This window comes from Lampris incognitus, chromosome 3, assembly GCF_029633865.1.
Source record: "Lampris incognitus isolate fLamInc1 chromosome 3, fLamInc1.hap2, whole genome shotgun sequence".
In the NCBI taxonomy this organism is placed as follows: Eukaryota; Metazoa; Chordata; class Actinopteri; order Lampriformes; family Lampridae; genus Lampris; species Lampris incognitus.
The window spans coordinates 114,628,730-114,651,229 of NC_079213.1; the positions used below are offsets into that span (position 1 = coordinate 114,628,730).

General features: G+C 45.1%; 1 protein-coding gene across 1 annotated transcript in view; it reads right to left on the minus strand.

Moving 5' to 3' along the window:
• The window catches only part of nfia (nuclear factor I/A), a 121,011-nt gene that overhangs the window by 80,466 nt on the left and 18,045 nt on the right, over positions 1-22,500 (minus strand). Inside the window, exon 3 of the mRNA XM_056276935.1 lies at positions 1,363-1,437. Coding sequence (XP_056132910.1) covers positions 1,363-1,437 — 75 coding nt within the window. The remainder of the gene's footprint in view (positions 1-1,362; positions 1,438-22,500) is intronic.

Here is a 22,500-nt window from a genome sequence, read left to right on the forward strand (position 1 = left end):
TCTGGTGTGTGCTGACAGGCACTTTACTTTGCCTATTGTTAGCGGTGGGCGATCGACAGACTTATATAGATCCCACTGCGCTCTCTGTCAGTCTCTCTCTCTCCCTCTCTCCCCTCTCCTTTTGCATGTCGGCACTTTTTAAAGGTCACGTTTGCCCCCTCCTCTCTCCATCTGTCCGTCTTTCTCTTCTCGGTCCATCTCATCAATCCATCCTTCCTTACTCTAATCTTACAATCACTTGACTTTCTTTAAATCAAAGAGGACTGACGGGTTCAAACCTGTGAAGTGGAAACTACAGTTTACTGGTGTCCCTAATGTCAACTGTGTGTGTGTGTGTGTGTGTGTGTGTGTGTGTGTGTGTGTGTGTGTGTGTTCAATAAGGTCTGGCGGGGAGCGTCTAGTTTGGTCTGGTGGAATCTCATTAGATCCAGTATCGATGACAGATCTGCAATCCAATCACTGCTCCAGCTCTCTAACTCTCTCTCTCTCTTTCTCTCTCTCTCTCTCTCTCTCTCTCTCTCTCTCTCTCTCTCTCTCTCTCTCTCTATCTATCTGTGTTTCTCCACCACTCTGTCTATCCCTCTATCTACCTCTCTATATACCACCTTCTCTATCTGTGTCTCTATCTCTCCATCCCTCTTCTTAGCTACGTTTCTCTTTCTAGCCCTCAGCTTAGTTAAGTTCAGCTCAGTTCAGTTCAGTTCAGCTCAGTTAACAGGATAATGTCATCAGCGTTTGTGTTTCCAAAGCACACTTACATGAACAGAAATTAAAATAATGGGACAAAGTAAAAATGTAACTATTCATGTAAACAGCAAAATGTAACTATTCATGTACACAGCAAAATGTAACTATTCATGTACACAGTAAAAATATAACTATTCATGTACACAGTAAACATTTAACTATTCATGTACACAGTGAAAATGTAACTATTCGTGTACACAGTGAAAATGTAACTATTCATGTACACAGTGAAAATGTAACTATTTGTGTAGACAGTGAAAATTTAACTATTTGTGTAGACAGTAAAAGTGTAACTATTCATGTACACAGCGAAAATGTAACTATTCGTGAACACAGTAAAAATGTAACTATTCATGTACAAGAGGAGCATAAATGAGTTTTAATTTTACGTTTGCATGAAATATGTGATAACTGTGTTAAATTCAGCGAAGGTTTTTCTTCATATCTGGAGGTGTCTGTCTGTGTCTTCTGCTCCTCTTTAACCCGCTTGCTTTCTACTCTTTTCTCTCTCTCTCTCACTTGGTTTCTCTCCCTCAAGCTGGTCGAAGGGATGGAGGGACAGGGGAGGAAGGAGCGAATGAGAGTGGGAGAAAGAGAGGAATGTTAAAAACTTACTCTGTGAGACGCGTACCAGCTCGGCCACTGTGAACACGCCTGGTGTCACGAAGCTGTCTTGAAACCCCAGATGACCTGAGAGAGAGAGAGAGAGAGAGAGAGAGAGAGAGAGAGAGAGAGAGAGAGAGAGCGAGAGAGAGAGAGAGAGAGCGAGAGAGAGATTTTGTTGAATTTTAAACAACTCTATTTTACATGAAACAAAACTTTTTTCTTTAAATTTCCCCCCCTTTCCTCCGCCAATTTACTCTGGCCAATTACCCCACTCTTCTGAGCCCTCCCGGTCGCTGCCCCGCTCGGGGAGGGCTGCAGACTACCACATGCCTCCTCTGATACATGTGGCGCCACCAGTCACTTCTTTTCACGACAGTGAGGCATTTTGCCAGGGGGACGTAGCACGTGGGAGGATCACGCTATTTCCCCCAGTTCCCCTGCCCCCAAACAGGCACCCCGACCGACCAGAGGAGGCGCTAGTGCAGCGACCAGGACACATACCCACATCCGGCTTCCCACCAGCAGACACGGCCAATTGTGTCTGTAGGGATGCCTGACCAAGCCGGAGGTAACACGGGGATTCGAACCGCCGATCCCCATGCTGGTAGGCAACAGAATAGACCGCCATGTCACCCGAACGCCCTCTATAAAACAAAACTTCAACATCGACATATCTATTTTACAATATCAACAGAGTAACTCCTTTACATTAGCACATCCAATGAAAGAGTTCATCTTCCTTCATACAACTCTGATCAATTCAAAGCTCAAGACAGAGAGACAGACAGAGACAGACAGACAGAGAGAGAATGTTTTTTTATTCAAAACAGCTCTTTGACAAGAGGCTTTAACAATGACACATCTTTTCTAAAACATTAAGTGTCATTCCTTTACATTAATATGGCCAAAAAAGAGTTCATCTTCCATCACAGAACCCCAGATTGATTCAAAGACAAAGATAGACTGAGAAATAGGGCTTTTCTTTTTTCACAATTAAACACACTTCTTTAAATAAATAAATAGACAAGTGGGGAAAAAACTAGAAAACAATCATCCGAAACAAAAAGGAAAATAAGCTGCCCATTATAAACACAACGCCAAACTTATTAACCAAACACAAAGCTATACGTCTATACATCTACATCTATACATCTACGTCAAGCTCTTGTTATAAAATGTGGTTCACAGACTCCCAAACATTTGAAATGTGGTTCAAGTCACAGACTCCCAAAGGGTTCAAAGAACATTATGCAACAACAGAATTAAACATCAATCGCCCCTCACTGTCTGAGCAAATGGCTGTAGTGATACACCACCGCACAATAAACTCATCTAGTTGTTCATCAGGGTAAAGAATCTGAAATCCACTCGGACTCTCGCCTTCACCTGTGCGATGAGCAAAAATAGCAAATCTTCCTCTGAACCATTACTAATTCGACTTTTCCTACTTCTATATATCGATAGCTTAGCTTGTCCTACTACAAAATTCAAAATTTGCCGCTTTTCTGCATCCTTCCGTAGCCAGCACCAAAGATAAAAACAGTTTTTCATTGCAGTGTGAGAATATGGTTTCTAGAGCTTCGAAAAGCACCTGAAGTCTTTCACATTCCAAGTAACAATGAAAAATTGTCTCTGATGACTGTCAGAAAGGACACTTAACAGAAACAGTTGGATTTATTTTAGAAATTAAAGTACTGACTGTCAGCGCTCCCTGCAGGATCCTCCACTGCAGGTCACCTGATCTTTTGTTCTGCGGGGCTTTATATAGCACCCTCCAAAGTCGCCTACAATCATCTTCCACGTTTCTCTCATTCAGCATGGTTTTGTTCATGGCTACAACACAACACAACACTTGTACAAGACTTTCCCAACTAACATGTAAAGGTCCATTTAGTAGCCAAATTAGAGACCAGCAAAGGTTTGGTTAGTCCAGTCTGGTCCATTTGGAGACCCAATTTGAGGAAAGGCTCTCCATTATTAGGAATCTCAATCCCAAAGGCATAGTGTTGCAGCACGTCCAGTTCCTCAATGGTGAGTCTTTTAATCCATGCATTCAGAATGTCTCTGGTATGTCGGCTTGACCTAAAGCCCAGCAGTGAAGCCACTGCCTCTGTGTCAAGAAGCTTTGGACCTGCAGCATCCACTGTGTGCTTCAACTTAACCGTTCCAGCTCAGCATAACCTCCGGTTGAGTCCAGGCTTGCTGTCATCCTAAACGTCCAGCCTGGCCCTGCGGATTAGAGGTTCTTCCAGAAGCCAAAACAGAAACGCTGTAGGCTCTAGTCTGCACCACTTAAAAAGAGACCAGGCTCTAAACAGTGCTTGATAGAAAGGTGGCAGGTCATGCACACTATTAAAAACAAAGTCAGTTAAAAACAAAGAGGTGCCTAAACCCAAACCCTGTACCTTCTTTAAAAAAATGCTCATGAGAGGTCTCCACAGCACATCATCAGTCCCCGTGAGGTAACACTGTATGAACTATAATCTAAAAGCTGCTACTCTGCTCTCTAGGTGCACTAAACCCTGCCCTCCCTCCTCGTTTGGTAGGTATATTACTCTGTGGTACCCAAGTGCAGTTTATCTCCAAAAAAAAAAAGTTCACCGGAATAGACTTTACTTTTTGTAGCAATCCTGCGGGGGGGTTCCATACATGTTAGTTTGTGCCAGAGGGTGGAGGCCGCCATATCATTTACAAGTAAAACTCTTCCTCTGTAAGATATCTGTGGCAACAGCCATCTCCACTTTTGTAATTTCCCCTCTACCTTTTCCACCACTCCCTCCCAGTTTTTCACCAACTGTCTGGTCATCACCTAAAAAACACTCCTAGGTACTTGAAATCTCCCCTCTTCCAATTTATCCCTCCTGGCAGCTGAGGGAGACCTGCAGACTACCTTCCAACCACCAAAGCTTCACTTTTTGCCCAATTTACTTTAGCAGCCGAGAGATTTCTAAAACTTTTCACAATTTCCATCCATCCATTATCCAAACCGCTTATCCTGCTCTCAGGGTCGCAGGGATGCTGGAGCCTATCCCAGCAGCCATTGGGCGGCAGGCGGGGAGACATCCTGGACAGGCCGCCGGGCTATCACAGGGCCCACACACGCCCACACACACATCTAGGGACAATTTAGTACGGCCGATTCACCTGACCTACATGTCTTTGGACTGTGAGAGGAAACCGGAGCACCCGGAGGAAACCCACGCAGACACAGGGAGAACATGCAAACGCCACACAGAGGACGATCCGGGACGTCCCCCCCAAGGTTGGACTACCCCGGAGCTCGAATCCAGGACCTTCTTGCTGTGAGGCAACCGCGCTAACCACTGCGCCACCATGCCGCCCCTTTTCACAATTTTTTCAACCAAATTTAGATCATCTTGATCCTTCATAATGACAACAAACCACTCGTAGGTTTAAATCAGGTAAAAACAGACCACCAACATAAGAGCAAAAATTGTGCAACAAGGGTTCCATTGAAAGCGCATAGAGGATACCCGACATCGAGCAGCCTTATCTTATACCTCTAGATGCTTTGAAAGGTTTACACAAAACATTAATTTTCCGTACACTCTCAATATCTTTGCACAAAACTTTTATCTTGGTCATAAATCCAGGGCTGAGACTAAACCTTTCAAACACTTTCCAAAGGTATTGGTGCTCAAGCTGGTCAAATGCCTTTTCCTGATCCCAAGAAACCAAACCAGTATCAAAGCCCAATGAACCAGACTTCCAAAACATCCCAAATTAGTGAACATTGCCAACAACGGACCTGCAGGGCACGCAATAGGTTTGGGTGTGATGGATGACCTGATCCGTCACCTTCTTTAGTTTGTTGGACAGGACACTCGAAAGCAGCTTGCAGTCTACACAATGAAGAGGAACTGGATGCCAGTTCTTTAAATCTTGTTGGTTGCCTTTTTTCAAAAACATCAGAACTGCTCTCCTGCAACTCTAGGACAAAGATGAGTCTTTTTTCTTTCTTTTTTTTTAGAATTATTTTTTTTCTTTTTATAAATTTATTTTTAGTTTTTCCCCTTATCCCACCTGATTAACCCAATGGCATATGGCCGGAACTCTTGTTGAATAACTCCACTGGCTCACGTTTCCACAGGAAGGAGATAGTCGTAACACCAGCTTCCTTCAAACTCGTGTCATCTGCTCTCGCTATTTTACACGCTGAAGCCTCGCATGGATTGCATTACCTTCAGGCCGCGAAGGAGGCGTAGGGAGAATGCTTTCAGTTGCTTGGCTGCAGGCGCCCAGGTGGGCCAGAGGGGTCGCTGGAGAATGACAAGTCCCCGAACACTACACCAATCTACACCCACTATCCCTCGGGTAAGGGTGGCCTAATGAAGGCCTTACCCCGTGGACGCTCTAGCCGTGACCGGCTACGGCGAGTCTGGGATATGAACCTCCCAGCCACATGACGAGTGGGTTGCAAGAATGGCAATTTATTCCGCTCGGCCACCAGAGCGGCCAAAGATGAGTCATTAAGGCATTCGCTGAAGACTTCAGCAATGTCATCACACAGTTCAGTCCAAAAAGCCTTGTAGAACTCCGGTGGGAGTCCATCAAGTCCAGCGGCCTTTCCCCTCTGTATGCTCTGCAGTGCTGTAGACAGCCCCTCTGTAGTCAGAGGACCCCTCCCCCCCAGCTCCTTGTTGGTCTCCTTTGAGATTCTGGGCAGCCCACTGCAGAAGGAATCAAACGCCCCTTCATCCTCAGTGTACTCACTGCTGTACAGAAGAGAGTAAAATTCCACAGCTCTCTTCTGGATCTCATCGGCCTTAGTCAGCAGTTTTCCTGTTGTCTATTTGAGAGCGTGGATGAACCTGCTCTGTCCACTCTTCTTTTCTAAGCTGAAGAAAAACTTTGAAGGTGAGTCCATCAGAGCAGCACTCTGAAAGCAAGACCAGACCAACACCCTCCTGTGCCTTAGTGCCCAGCATGTCAGCCAACAAGGTTTTTTGAGACTTGAGGTCTTCAAAGCAGCCTCGGTTTTCTGTGGATCCTGCAGAGCTCTGCAGCTCCACTACTTCAATCTCTAGATCCTTCATAGATTTGGTAATGTCACAAGAGACACTGAGAGTGTATTGTGGACAAAGCTGCTTAATCTGTACCTTCCCACAATCCCACCACTGTTTCACCGATGTAAACTCACTCTTCATAGTTTTAAACCCCCCCCTCCCAAAATATAATTTTCTTAAAATGTACATCTAGTAACAGAGGAGTGTTAAAATGCCAGTAGGCAGACTTTTGTTTGACTTTTGCAATGAAAACATTGCATGTCACCATTGAGTGATCTGAAAAACCTATGGGCATAATCCTGCATTCTTCAAAAATACCAAAATGATGCCTAAAAGAATAATAATGATCTATTCATGCCATAGTAAAAGACTTTTTCTCTACTATGATCCCAGGTGTACCGTCTAACCTCCTCATGCATCTCTCGCCACACATCAAACAAACGATGAGTTACTGTCAACTGCTGGATTGCATGTCTGGAGGCAGCATGGGATTCAATATGATTCCTGTCTACATTATCATTCTCTGTGAAGTTAAAATCCCCTCCCAGAAATAAAACCTCTTCAGTCCCACACTGATTCAAAACCACACTGAGGTCAGTTAAAAACAGAACTCTGTCAGGTCTTACATTTGGAGCATATACATTTGCAAAAACCAAAGTACAAGACTCATATTTGGTTCTAACTACCATCAATCTACCTTTCACTATTTCTTCTACCAAATAAAACTGTGGTAGACAGTTTTTAGAAAAGAGGAGTGCCACTCCTCCACTAGTTTTACTTAAATGATTTAAAACAACTTCCCCATCCCACTCCTTCTTCCAGCCAGTGTCATTCATGATATCACTGTGTTTCCTGGACAAACAAGACATCAACGAGCTTTAGCTTTACAAGTTCAAAAAGACATGCTCTCTTTCTCACATCTCTCACTCCATTTAAATTAAGTGTAGAGACTTTGAAGTTGGCAATTGAGACTAATGTGAGGAAAAACTCGAGAAAATAACAACATTAACAGGAACATGTCTGTGAATGTTCTCATTCATCCAGGTCATGGTTATCCAAAGGAGTTGAATCAAGTGCAACTGGACTGTCCAGTTGCACTTGATTCAACTCCTTTGGGCATTAACAGGAACGGAAAATAATTTGCCTTATACTGCTTCTGACTCTTCATGCTGTATATCTTGTTTGATTTCCAGAACCATTTTCTTTAACCTGTACATCTCTTGATCAATGTAGCCCCGTTTTTCTTTTTTCCTTTTTCTCATCTGGAATTTAACAAAATACAGAAACTGTTCTTTATCTGCAAAAAAAAATCCTCAATTTTGACATTTCTCACACTTTTTTGTCTGTTGCAAGAATTTCTTAATCTGGCGTGCATCATGGTTCTCTTGCTTTGTTGCAACAGACAACTGGGAGGTAGTGTGAGTCTGGCTGTCTACGCCACAATCCTCCTCTTTAAACTCAGCTTTAGACAGTTGTACCTCCTGCTGCTTTCTCTTTAGTACAGGGACTTGGCTGTTAGGGCTGTGCAAAAAAACAAAACAAAAAACGATACAGCTAAGTATTGCAATATTTTTTCATACTGTATCAATTTTCCAGCCCCTCGAATCAATACATTAAAAAAATTATTGATGTATTAAACAGTATCCCTCAAATCCCTGTGATCAAATAGCCTACCACCTCTGCTCCTGTAGATGTCGCTGTGGGCTAGTAGTAGGCTAGTTGCCTCCCAGCATCCATCACCATTTCAGAAGCAAGCATGGAAGAAAATATTAAGAGCAGCACCTTCGTCTTTCAAAGCCGACGTTTGGGTGCACTCTGGTTTTAAAGGCAAAGCAGGAAGTAGCGATTTGGGTAACACTAATGTCGTTTGCAAGCTTTCTCACACAATGATAGAATATTTAGAAAACACAACCAACTTATGATCTCACTTAAGAAGACACCAGTGGCGGCTGGTGCTAACAATTTTTTTTGGGGGGGGGGCGCAATTTACCTTGGTGCAGCACACCTGACGGCTGCTTTAATGTCCACACAGTTACATTTTATCAGGATACCCCTGATAAAATCTATAGGCTACATTGTCCTTCTTAATAACTGTGACTGTGTGGACATTAAAGCAGCTGTCAGGTGTGCTGCGCCAAGGTAAATTGCACCCCTCCAAAAATTGTTAGCACCACTGGAAGACACCACGCAGATAAAAAAGCACAGCAGCAACCCCATCTGAAACCTGTGGACCCAAGGCATTCTCAGCTCGTGCACAGAAGATTACAGAGTCAGTGGTGCTTTTCATTTGTAAAGATCTGCACCTATATAGCATAGTTGAAAACCCCGGCTTCAAACATATGGTAAACACTACGGAGCCGCGCTGTGATCCCAACTCGCCAACACATGACGGATATAGCAGTGCCATGATTTACGAAGAGTCTTACCTCTGCAGAGAGTGGCCCTGACGTGCGACGGATGGACATCAAGAGCCACTGAATCGTATGTTACAATTATGTCCCACCATATCGCTGAGGAGTGGCAACTAATTTCACGTTTTGCAGACAAGAGCAATGCATGACAGCCATACTGGCAGAAACATCGTGGAGTTACTGATAACCGCACTGGATGAATGGGACATAAAAGGGAAGGACCCAGCCATCATAACAGACAATGTATCGAATATGACCATCGCAGGGCAGCTAGCCAGGATGTTGCATTTGAAATGTTTTGCGCACACCCTCAATTTGGCTTCATAGTGTGCGCTGAAGCTTCCAACAGTCACACGCTTGTTGGGAAGAGTGAGACGCATAACCAGCTTTTTCAGATGCAGCGCTAAAGTCAGCAATGTACTGTGACAAAACCAAAAACTGCTACAGCTGCCCGAACACAAACTGATGACTGATGTTGTAACCAGATGGAACAGAGCTTATGAAATGCTGGTGCAATTCCTGGAGCAGCAGCCAGCCATCTGTGCAGCCCTCCTAGCTGGTGAGATGAGGGAGACTGAGAGGGAGGTCTGCACCCTCAGTGAGTCAGAAATAACATCCGCCGAAGAGACTGTCAATGCTATGAAGCCCATGAAGGTAGCTACACTTGTTATGTTAGAGGAGAGCGCCCCCAACACTATCGGTTGTGGCACCACTCCATGCCCAGCTGATGCATGATCTACAAGAGAGCCCCAGTAATTCCGCCATGACGAAGGAAATCAAATCTGCAACATGCCTGGATCTTAAAAAGAGGTACTTGGACCAGCAGGAGGCTCTTTATGTGTCCTCAGCTATGGATCCAAAGTTTAAGGCTCTGCCCTTCCTGTCTGAGGATGAACGCCAGGACATCTATGTTAAGTCATTGCTAAAATTGCAAGGAGCCAGTGGCCATTTCAGGCAAGCTTTGCCATTAAACAGACTGATTTGTCAATACTTATCAATGCAAGATATATATATATATATATATATATATATATATATATATATATATATATATATATATATATATATATATATATATATATTTTAATTCACACTGTCATATAGAAATAAGGTGAAAACAATCAATACAAAGAACTGGAGTAAAAGTTTAAAAAGCATAAATACTAAAATTTAAAAGTAAAAGTTTAAATACTCACGGATGATAGTAAAACATTTATATTACATGAAAACATACTGTTGGCCTATTGAACTGTCACTTCTTGTATTTTGGCTTACTTACTGATTCACTAATTCCTAGAGAATCAGAAGCTAATTTGATGTATCACTGTTTTTCAACAGAGAGAGACTGGAGTGGAGACAGGAGAGGCTGATGTGGATGTGGTGCCCGAGGAGGAGGGCATCAAGGTCCTGTGCAAGAGGACATCTCTGCAGCCCCATCCAAGAGATCACAGGACTCTTGCACTCTAGCTGATTTACTTGGTGAAACATATGGTACAGTGAGACCTGGTGCTGCAAAGAAATTGAAAACCACACAGGAACAGGCACAGGCATTTCATGTACAGAAGAACATGAAATGAAATGACAAAGTGTCCCTGATTGCTCAGGAGGAAATGACAAGAAACAAGGAGGCAGCTCCCATGCCACTTGCAGGAGCCAATCCACTGGACTGGTGGAAGTAGCACCAGAGCGAGTATCCACTCTCGTCACACCTTGCAAAGAGATAGTACCTGTGTATCCCGGGCACGAGTGTCTCCTCAGAGACAGTCTTCTCTACGACGGAGGATATCGTCACAGCACAGAGGAGTGCACTTAGCCCAGACCATGTTGATCAAATTCTGAAAAATCTGAAGACAAAGTAGGCCTGCTATTGTATCTATGTGTTCAGTGTTCACCTCAGACAGGCCTAGAGTTACTCCGCTGAAGACAAGCCAGACGCTCAAAACACTTGATACTTACAACGTAACCATTTAAGAGTTAATATCAAAGTATAGTGGACACTTACAAATAACTTTTGAGTTGAACTACAGTATGTTAATGTTTAATTTACAGCATACAGACTAATTCAGTTTTATGACTTTTGTTTATAAGAATACTTAATATGCACACTTTGTTTTCATATGATATGGCATCTGCAGTTCAGTTTAGCGTGTTTGGTGACACAGTGTGCACTGTGCAATGCACAGATACCGTTCTAATACACTTGAATAGAAATTTTGAATTAAATAGTTTTGACTTGATTTGTCTGCTGGGTTATCAAAATATAATGTGATATAAATACAACTTGCTGGTACCACCTACTACCCAGGTGGTACCAGCAAGTTGTATTTTCAGCTATATTTTTAAAATGTCAGTAAATTATGCAGAGTACTGCAATGTATCGCAATATGTTTTGTATCATAATGTATTGTCACACAATCGTATCGTGATACATATTGTATGGTGAGGTCTTTGCCAATACCCAGCCCTACTGGCTGTCCAGACCACAGTCCCCTTCCTCCTCCTCCTCCATACTCAGCTCAACCTCAGACAGTTGTTCCTCCTGCTGCCTGCCTCTCCCCCATTATTGTTCTTTTTTTGGCTTGAGAGCCACTCGTATTAGCTGACTGCTTTCTCTTCAGTACAGGAATCTTACAGATTTGTTCTTCCTCCATCAAAATCCTCATCCCTGCTCAACAATACACCTTCTGCAGCTCTTCCTGTAGTGTTTGATGCCACCGCCTGTTCACTTTGTGCCTCTTTGACATCATTTACATTTTTCTTTTCAGACTTCTCACTCTGTTTGGGTGGTTCAGTTTTGTCATTGTAGTCCGGACTCTGTTCCTTTTCTGTTGTCTCTTCACTGCTCTGCCTGGTTTTACTCTGTTTGTTTCCTCTCACTTCTTCACTCTGCGTTTTGTCATCAGAAGAGTGTTTCTCAGGACATGTCCGAACCAAATGAGCCTCTCCTCCATAGCCAAAACACTTAAACGTCCCAGAGTTTACAAAAATCACATAATCAAAATCATCTACCGTCACCTTAAACACCACATCCAGCTCTTCATCGTTTTTATTCAAGATCATATGAACCTGTCGTCTGTATGAAACCACATGTTGCACCAGCGGCGACTTGCAGCCAGACAACAGTTTCCTGATCGATGAAACTATTGTGATGAGCCGGCGTGGAAGAACAGCAACACGGAGATCTCTTATTCGCAACTCTCGCGTCTCATACACCCCACGACCCTGAGTCGTCAGTGCAACCGCAGCAGTCGGTGCCACCGCTGGTCGCTACACTATTTTTCCATATCTCAACAGTTCTCTTATCAAAAAGTCATTGGTAATAAACGGCAGAATGTTTGAAATCCTGATTCTTGCCAACGGGGTGGTGAGCAGTGATACAGACACAAAACTGTCATTAGTAACAACGCTGCTCATCCATTTTGTTTTTTGTTTTTTTTTTGGGGGGGGTTTCCCCCTATTTCTCCCCAGTTTACTCTGGCCAATTACCCCACTCTTCCGAGCCGTCCCGGTTGGTGCTCCACCCCCTCTGCTGATCCAGGGAGGGTTGCAGACTACCACGTCTCCTCCGATACATGTGGATCACCAGCCGCTTCTTTTCACTTGCCAGGGGAACGTAGCGTGTGAGAGGATCACGCCATTCCCCCCAGTTCCTCCTCCCCCCTGAACAGGCACCCCGACTGACCAGAGGAGGCGCTAGTGCAGCGACCAGGACACACACCCACATCCAGCTTCCCACCAGTAGACACGGCCAATTGTGTCCGTAGGGACGCCCGACCAAGCCAGAGGTAACACGGGGATTCGAACTGGTGATCCCAGCCATCAATCACTTTGTTTCCGTTGTCTACAGTATTGAAAAAAACCACCACAGCGCCGTTCATTCTAGCAGCAGATTTAATGCTGCTGTGACCCACAACTTCTCCAAATGCCAAAACACAGTCTTCAACCAACAAGGAAAACCGGGCGACATTTTAAAGCCATGTTTCCTGGTGAGTTTAGTAAACTCCATACCGGCATTTGACACGCCGACCAGCAAACACAAACACAGACACACAGACACAGACACACACACACACACACCATCTAAAACCTCCCTACACACACACCAAACCAGTAATCCTGCAATACACACTATGTGTATTTACATGGAAAAACAAAGATAGAAAAAAGATAGAAATCACTCACAACTGCTCTCATACGTCTGCTCAGCACGCTCACTCGCACTTCCGCTCAGCAAGAGAGACAGACAGACAGACAGACAGACAGACAGACAGACAGACAGACAGACAGACAGACAGACAGACAGACAGACAGACAGACAGACAGACAGATAGATGGACGAAGAAACCAATGACTCATTACCGGGAATGAAAAAAATAAATGAATTTAGAAATAAATTGAAATCTTTTCTTTTTTTTTCTTTTTTCTTTTTGCGAATTCAGTTTCATTTCAGAAAGGCTGTAGGGCAGTTTGTCCAGACGTGGGAATGGTTTCAGACTCGCGTGAAGTGGAAGGGGAGAGTGATTGAGAAGTATTGATCCCTGCAGGAGCCGGCTGAACTTTCTCTGCTGGAGCCTGAAAGTTTTCTTTCAGCTGAGGAATCAGTGACAGACGGAGATCGACCACATGCATCAAACCACTTTGGCACTGGAAATGATGAAAACATTTGCAGCAAAGTTCCAGCTTGACTTCTGGTGGTTTTAAGAATAGAATAGATCAGAAAATTCTTTATTGGTTATTTTGTACATACATACAAATGAAATTTACTCTCTGCATTTAACCAATCCTAGCTGTGCAGCCAGGAGCAGTAGGAAGCTGCCGTGCAGCGCCTGGGGACCAACTCCAGTTATTTCCTCCCATTGCCTTGGTCAGGGCACATGTGAGGCTGCACCCTGGCAGCCTCACATGTGAGGCTGCACCCTGGCAGCCTCACATGTGAGGCTGCACCCTAGATGATGACACTATTTGGCGCTCCATAGTGTCCCTTGGCAAGATTTTCTGTTGTTCGGTGGCACAGCGTAGCTGAGAAGGCCGCAGAAGAATCCTGTTGCTTCTTGCCAGAACTGCTGCCAGTTGCCAGAACCGCTGCCGAGTTGACTGAGCAGAGCCGCCATGGTTTATCCTTTCCGGGTACTGACAGCTGGGTAGATTGTGCCCGGGGATTTGAATTCAGAGTTATCTTCTCCTAGCCTTTGCCTAAAGAGGCATCAACCCACAAGGCAGCAGGTGGATTTGAAATCAGAGTTCCCCTCTTTTATCCCAATGCGTTGGCTGGACTGGGCACCATGGAAAGTACCATACAGGAATGCAGGAAGACCAGATCTGTCAGTAGGGATGTGACGCTAAACTGCAACTGCAGGCTGTTGAGGGGTAGCACCTTACCTCAGCAAGGGCCCTTTGGCTAAGGACGACGTCCCTACTGATAGATGTGGTCCTCCTGCATGCCTGTATGGTACTTCCCATGGTGCCCTGTCCAGCCAACACATTGGGGTAGGAGAAGGGAACTCTTATTTCAAAACCACCTGCTGCCTTGTAGGTTGATGCCTGTTTAGGCAAAGGCTAGGAGAAGGTAACTCTGAATTCAAATCCCCGGGCACAGTCTACCCAGCTGTCAGTACCTGGAAAGGGCAAACCAAGGGTAACCCATTCCCCGGGCGCTGCATGGTGGCTGCCCACTGCTCCTAGCTACACAGCTAGGATGGGTTAAATGCAGAGATCGAATTTCATCGTATGTGTGTACAAATGACAAATAAAGTGTATTCTATTCTTACCCAGGACATTTAAAATACGTGTGCTGTTCATACATTATTCTGACGAGGTTTGACAAGCTCGCACCAGAAACCATGTCTGCATATGTGTGTGTATCACTCACATCTCCCCTTACCTGGCTAAATACAACAGGAGTTCCCAACCACTGGGCCACGGACCGGCACCGGGCCGCAAAGCATTTGCTACTGGGCCGCAAGGAAACAATATGATATACAATATTCAGTTAAAAGCCCGGTCCAGCCACCATGTAATGCTAGAGGGCTTTTAATTTGAAACAGATACTTGAAGTGTGTACAATGATGTAATTTTATCACTCATTCACGTGGCATTCCGCAGACCAATGGTAACTAACTTCATAACTCTGAGACGCACTCAGTCAGCTCGCTACTAGCAGCTAGCTAGCTACCATGAGTACCGGTAAAAAAACAAACATTGCTTGAGAGTTTCTTGGGAAGAGATAGGGGAGATAAAAGGTCTAATGACAATGATAACGTTATTAACCCACCCCCGCCCTGGTCCGCCAGAATATTGTCAATATTAAACTGGTCCACGGTGCAAAAAAGGTCGGGGAACCCTGAAATGCAACATTCACCTCTCTGTCTATCTATCTATCTATCCATCCCTCCCTCTCTCTCTATCTGTCGGAGGTTAGCTCATGTGTTCTTCCTCTTCTATTGACACTGGTCGATTCCAATTCATCTGTATTCATTTTGATTGTCAGTAATACTTGAGAGTTGTGTCCTCCTTCAGGATGGTCCGAAGATCGGAATGAAAAAGATGCTTTAGTTATTTCTCTGTTTCCTTTCTCTGTTGTGGGACAACGTGCATGCTTCTGGTTACGTTGTGTGTCTGCTGTCTTGTAAGCCCATGTGGGCTGGGCCTTACTGTACACACGATACAATAATGACATTTAACTCATTAATTCATATCAATTTTTGACTTCTCAAAGGCCCTGTGATGGCCCGGAGGCCTGTCCAGGGTGTCTCCCCGCCTGCTGCCCAATGACTGCTGGGATAGGCTCCAGCGTCCCCGCGACCCTGAGAGCAGGATAAGCAGTTTGGATAATGAATGGATGGATGGATGGATGGACTTCTCAAATGGAAAAAAATAAAAATAAACGTGACACCTGGTTTATCAGCTTTTAAACTTAAAAGGTGTCTTTGTCTTCTCACAACTAGCCCTAAAACTCTTTTATATTGAAATAGGAAAAGCATCATGGGTCTTTAAAAATCTGCTAACTGGCTGCCAGCTAACTGCTGTGACACGCAGCAGACAAGCGGTGAGGAGACGACTGGTCATAAATAAGACTAGAGAGATGGGGGGAGGGAGGAGTGTAATATCTCTGGTTCACTGCAAGTCAAACTGCTGACATGAGCAAAAAGTCTCTACGTCCACAGATAGGAGGGAGGGAGAGCGAGGGGGGAGAGAGGCAGAGACAGAGCGAGAGAGAGTGACAAAGAGAGACAGAGAGTGAGACAGAGACAGAGAGAGACAGCGAGAGAGAGGCAGACAGAGAGAGAGAGAGAGGGCGAGAGAGGCAGAGAGAGAGAGCGAGAAGGACAGACACAGAGGGGAGAATCTGACAGAGGCAGAGGTGAGAGATGGACTATATATATATATATATATATATATATATATATATATGTGTGTGTGTGTGTGTGTGGGGGGGGGTTATACAGAATGCATATCACCGCATTGCATCGTCACCCCTCTTAGCGGTGTCCCCCTTTTTCTCCCAATTGTACATGGCCAATTACCCCACTCTTCCGAGCTGTCCCGGTTGCTGCTCCCCCTCCGTTGCCGATCCAGGGAGTGTTGCAGACTACCACATGCCTCCTCCGATACACATGGAGTCACCAGCCGCTTCTTTTCACCTGACAGTGAGGAGTTTCACCAGGGGGCCATAGTGCATGGGAGGATCACACTATTCCCCTCAGTTCGCCCTGCCCCTGAACAGGTGCCTCGACCAACCAGAGGAGGCGCTAGTGAAGCGACCAGGACACATACCTACATCCGGCTTCCCACCCGCAGACAAGGCCAATTGTGTCTGTAGGGACGCCCGACCAAGCCGGAGGCAACACAGGAATTTGAACCGTCAATCCCCAAGTTGGTAGGCAACAGAATAGACCACCACGCTACCCGGACGCCCTTCTTAGTGGTGTCTTATCAGCTAGGAGGAGCTGTGTGGTACAGGGACAAAGTAGAGTCTCAGGTTCCAGCTTTCTGAAAGCAGACGCATGTGGTAGGGATTATAGACTATTACAGACCGCAAAGGCAGACCTACCACTACAGTGAATACCAACACTTCACTGGCAGGGGAATTTAACTCTTTCTTTGCACATTTTGAGGGTAGCAGTGCTAGCATTAGCCTGAAGGCTAACACAGCAGAGGAATTGTGTTCGAATGCCGGAGAGAAGCATCCACTGTCCATCTCAGAGCATGACATGAGGAGGCCTCTGAGATGGGTGAACATCAGGAAGGCAGCAGGTCCAGATGTCATCCCCGGACGAGTACTAAAATCCTGGGCTGATCTGCTAGCCCCTGAAGTCACCACAGTATTCAGTATTTTTTTGGTGAATATGGACACTTCACACAGACACTGGTGAAAAATGTGAGGCAGTGTCTTTATCACCTCAGGCAAGTGAAGTTCAGTGTCTCCCCACAGATCCAGAAAACGCTTTACTCTGATGCCACTGAGAACATCCTGGCAGGGTGTCTCACTGCCTGGTATGGGAACTGCATCTCTCAAGACCAAAAAGCCCTGCAAAGAGTGGTACGGTCGGCTGAGCAGACCACCTGTCCACACTCACACCCCTACAGGACTTACACACCAAGCAGTAAAGGACCAGGGCTAGAAGGATTCTTATGGATCCCCATCACCCCAATAAGGGACTGTTTCAGCCGATTCAGTCAGGCAGATGCCTCTGCAGCCACAAGGCCAACACAGAGAGACTCAGAAGGAGTTTCTTCCCCAAGGCCATAAGGACACTAAACACAACGTAACATTAATAACTCATACTGTGTATACATTATATTGAGTTTATCGAAGGATAACCCCTTGAGATGTAGCATCTCATTTTCAACCCTAACCCTAAATACAAAATAATAAAACACATACAAACAGAAACAGCATTACATAACAAACATATACTGCAAATACACAGCTACAGACAATTTGCTCACCCTCTCCCACCCACACCCCCAGTCCTCAGAACAGGAAAAATTGGATACAATGACCCGGATAATGAATCAATTACATCAACATAAAGAGCAATTGAAGTGGTTTGTCTTCAAGTACACACAAACTAAAACTGTGAAAAAGTTGTTTTAAGAAGAGAAAATAAAGATGTCCTGAAGCAGTAGAAAGAGGTAATTAGAGCTCAGAAAAAGAGGAAGATTATTCCAGTCAGAAGGAGCTTTGTAATGGAATGACCTGCATCCGACTTCTTTGAAAATTCTAGGGACCAAAAAAAAGAGGATGTTGCGTATGTCTGAGTGGATATGAAAATCTACATGGAACCAAAAAACTTTCGAATAGGAAGGACAATTAAAGTAAACACAGGCAGGACGGAGCAGAAGATTGACAGGCGGATTGGTGCAGCATCAGCAGTAATGCTGCCGTGGTACTGGACCGTAATGGTGAAGAGGGAGCTGAGCTGAAAGGCAAAGCTCTCAATTTACCAGTCAATCTTCGTTCCAACCCTCACCTATAGTCATGAGCTTTGGGTAGTGACCGAAAGGGTGAGGTTGTGGATACAAGCGGCCGAAATGAGTTTCCTCCGTAGGGTGTCTGGGCTAAGCCCTGCAGATAGGATGAGAAGCTTGGACATCCGGAGGGAGCTCGGAGTAGAGCCACTGCTCTTTCGCGTAGAAAGGAGCCAGTTGAGATGGTTCAGGCATCTGATTAGGCCTCCTGAGCGCCTTCCTTTGGAGGTTTTCTGGGCACGTCCAACTGGGAGGAGACCCTGGGGTAGACCCAGAACACGCTGGAGCAACTACATGTCCAATCTGGCGTGGGAATGCCTTGGGATCCCTCAAGAGGAGCTGGAGGGCATTCCTGGGAAGAGGGACATCTGGAGTGCCCTACTTAGCTTTCTGCCACCACGACCCGGCCCTGGAGAAGCGGCTGAAGATGAATGAATGAATGAACATCTGAAGATGAACTGAACCCAGTGAAATGGCCTTCTAGATTTAAGCTGGAACCAATTAAGCGATTCATACATGAAACAATGGTGAGTTCTACATGGACACCTCAAAACAAATCTACATAGAGAATTATACAAAACATTACGGGGCCTAAGATACATGTCACTGGTGTTCTGATAGACAACGTCAGCATAATCAATAGGTAGCATCAACTGAGAAATTATTCTTTTACTGACTCAAAATTTAAAAAAAAACTAATTGAGCAATAAAGTGAACTCAGACAACCATATATTATTTTTATAATAAAATCAATGTGGGGCCTAAAGGAGAGTTCAGGGTCAATCTAAAGTCCAAGATATTTGAACGAATCAATTATCCCAAGAGGTGACCCATCATCAAAATAAATATGCAAATCAAAGGGATATCATCAAGATGGTGCCGGGGATGGCAGCCTCGGTACAGGACTCTCTAGTACTTTCTTTGTTTGTTTTTTTTATTCTCTGTGTTACTCAAACTCAATTACTTTCACTAGAGAAGAACTGCTTAATGTTAGGCAGTTAACTCCAGTTTGTTTTTCACCAGTTTTCATAAACCCAGAAAGTTTTTTGGAGATCTCAGGAAAGGGCTCTCTGTGAGACATGGAGGCAACGCAGATGGAGGCGGTGGACTGGTGCGCTGGTGAGGCTCCAACAGTGGGGATTTTGATCTGCACTCCCAGCGATTCATCTTGCAAATCTCCGCTCCATGCCCAACAAAATGGACGGGCTGTTTCTCCTCAATGGGACGAACAAAGACTTTGCATGTTCTGCTGCCCTTGTCATTGTTCATAAAGAGCAAGCCATTTCATTTACCACAGGAGTTTTCATCCTTCATCCTAGTCGCTGTTTATATCCCACCCTAGGCCAGCGTGAATGGCCCACTGCAAACCCTTGCCGGTCAGATTACTGGCATGGAACAAAAACATACTGACTCGTTTTTCATAATCCTTGGGGACTTTAACAAAGCAAAATTAAACCATGAACTACCAAAATACAGACAGCATATTAATTGTCCCTGCGGGGAAAATAACACACTGCTACACAATTCTTAAAGATGCATATCGCTCTATCCCCTGGGCAGCTTTGGGGCACTGCTTGGTTCATCTTATTCCAACCTACAGGCAGAAACTAAATTCTGCAAAGCCTGTGATTAAAACAGTAAAGAAATGGATGAGTGAAGCAACGCAGGAACTGCGAGACTGTTTTGACTGAACCAACTGGAGTGTATTTGAAGCTGCAACTGGCAACATGGATGAACTAACTGACACTGTGACATCTTACATCAGCTTTTGTGAAGACGTGTGTGCCTACCAAGACCGTCTTCACATACAACAATAACAAACCATGGTTCACAGCCAAACTAAGACACTTTGGCAGGCCAAGCAGGATGCCTACAGCAGTGGAGATAGAGCCCTGTACAAGCAGGCCAGAAATTCTCTGACAAAGGAGATCAGAGTGCCTAAAGAAACTACACTGAGAAGCTGAAAAACAGGTGTTCAACCAACAACCTTGCGTCAGTGTGGAAGGGCCTGCAAGACATCACAACTACAGAAGACCAACCCCCCCATGCCGAGGGAAACAAAGATTTGGCTGATGACCTGAATGTTTTCTATCACAGGTCTGAGAGTGACAAATTCACACCCCCTACCCACTTCAGTCCAACGACAATAGCCCCCATCACACCTCTGGCAACTCCCTTACTCCCCCCCCCCCGATACTCACGCTGCACTCAAGATACATGCAGAGGATATGAGCAGGCACTTCCTGAGGCAGAAGTCCAGGAAAGTACAGCATCCAAACGGTATCTCCCCAGCCTGTCTTAAAGCCTGTGTTGACCAACTCCAATCTTCACGCAGATCTTCAACAGATCCCTGAAGCTGTGTGAAGTCACCTCCTGCTTCAAATGCTCCACCATCATCACAGTCCCAATGAAACCCTCCATCAAAGGACTGAATGACTACAGGCCTGTCACTCTGACGTCTGTGGTCATGAAGACCTTTGAACGACTGGTTTCGGCCCACCTGAAGAACATCACAGGACACCAGGTCTGTGAACGATGCAGTCAACATGGGACTGCACTACATCCTGCAACACCTCGACTGTGCTACGACATATGCAAGGATTCTGTTTTTGGACTTTCGCTCTGTGTTCAACACCATCATTCCAGAAATCCTCTCCTCCAAACTCTCCCAGCTCAGTCAGTACATTTACATGATATCAGAAAAAGTTGATTTATTCTGTTAGTCTGACTAAAACTGGACTTTTAAAATACATGTAACCATGTTAGCCTGACTGAAATCGTACGAAATCAAATTTCTTGAAGTCGGACTAACACACCTAGATAATGTGGTTGGGGATCGATTTACTCTGGCATGTATACACTTAAGTCGGCCCCAGACTGGCCTGAGTGTTCTGCGCATGATCCATAGCTCCCGCGGCGGTCTTTCACCTGGAATTCGAACAGCGTAGTATCAACAGTATCAACATGGCGAGTGCTAGAGCGAGAACCATGCATTTCTGGACAGACGAGGAGACAAACTTTATGTTGTGTCAGCTAAAGGAGTTGCTTGCTAACTTGTTTGGTATGTGACATAATATGTCAACTGGAAGAAGGTCCAATAGCAACCAGCTGAAAGGGGGCATATCGCCACCTACTGTGGCCGGGGTCAGACACTTCCGTCAATAAATCGATTCTCCCCCAGTTCTTGTATACTAGGACAATGACATTAGTCCAAATTGCATGGCCTAATCGGGCTATAACCATAGCTCGACTTAACTGTGCATGTAAACGCATTGACTGTATCCATCACAATCTGATAGTGGATCACCAGCTTCCTGACAGGCAGGAAACAGCAGGTGAGGCTGGGGGAAGTCACTTCCGGTGACAGTCAGCATTGGTGCCCCCCAGGGATGTGTCCTCTCCCCACTGCTCTTCTCCCTCTACACCAACAATTGCACCTTGAAGGACCCAGCTATTAAACTACCGAAGTTTGTGGATGACACTACAGTCATCGGACTCATCCAGGATAGTGACGAGTCTGCATATTGGCGGGAGGTTGAGTGGCTGGTGCTCTGGTGTAGTCAGAACAACTTAGAGATGAACATGTCAAGACTGTGGAGATGACAGTGGACGTTAGGAGACACCCTTCAGTACTACTCCCCCTCACAATATCCAAAAGCCCTTGAACCTTCAAGTTTCTGGTAACTACCATTTCCAAAGACCTGAAGTGGGCGACCAACATCAACTCCATCCTCAAAAGGGCCCAGCAGGGGATGTTCTTTCTGCGGTAATTGAGGAAATTTGGTCTGCTACAGGAGCTGTTGAGCTAGTTCTACACCGTAGTCATAGAATCTGTCCTGTGCACATCCATCATGGTCTGGTTCAGAGCAGCAACAAGACAGGATAGGAACAGACTGCAGCGAACAGCAGACAAAAAATCATTGGTGCCCTCCTACCCACCCTGCAGGACCTGTACACCTGTAGAGCCCAGAAACAGGTGGGCAGTATCAGCAAGACCCCCCAAACCCAGGCCACAGTCTGTTTGAACTCTTACCCTCTGGCAAGTGCTACAGAGTAATGTGCACCAAAACCACCAAACATATAAACAGTTTTTTTCCCCCACAGGCCATCTCTCTCATGAACACTTAGTATGGTGCAATAATGGACACTTATTATGTAATATGACCTTCTGTAAACAGCCTCTTCTGGTCAAGATGTCTCACTTACATATATATCTACAATGTGCACAGCCTCTTTAA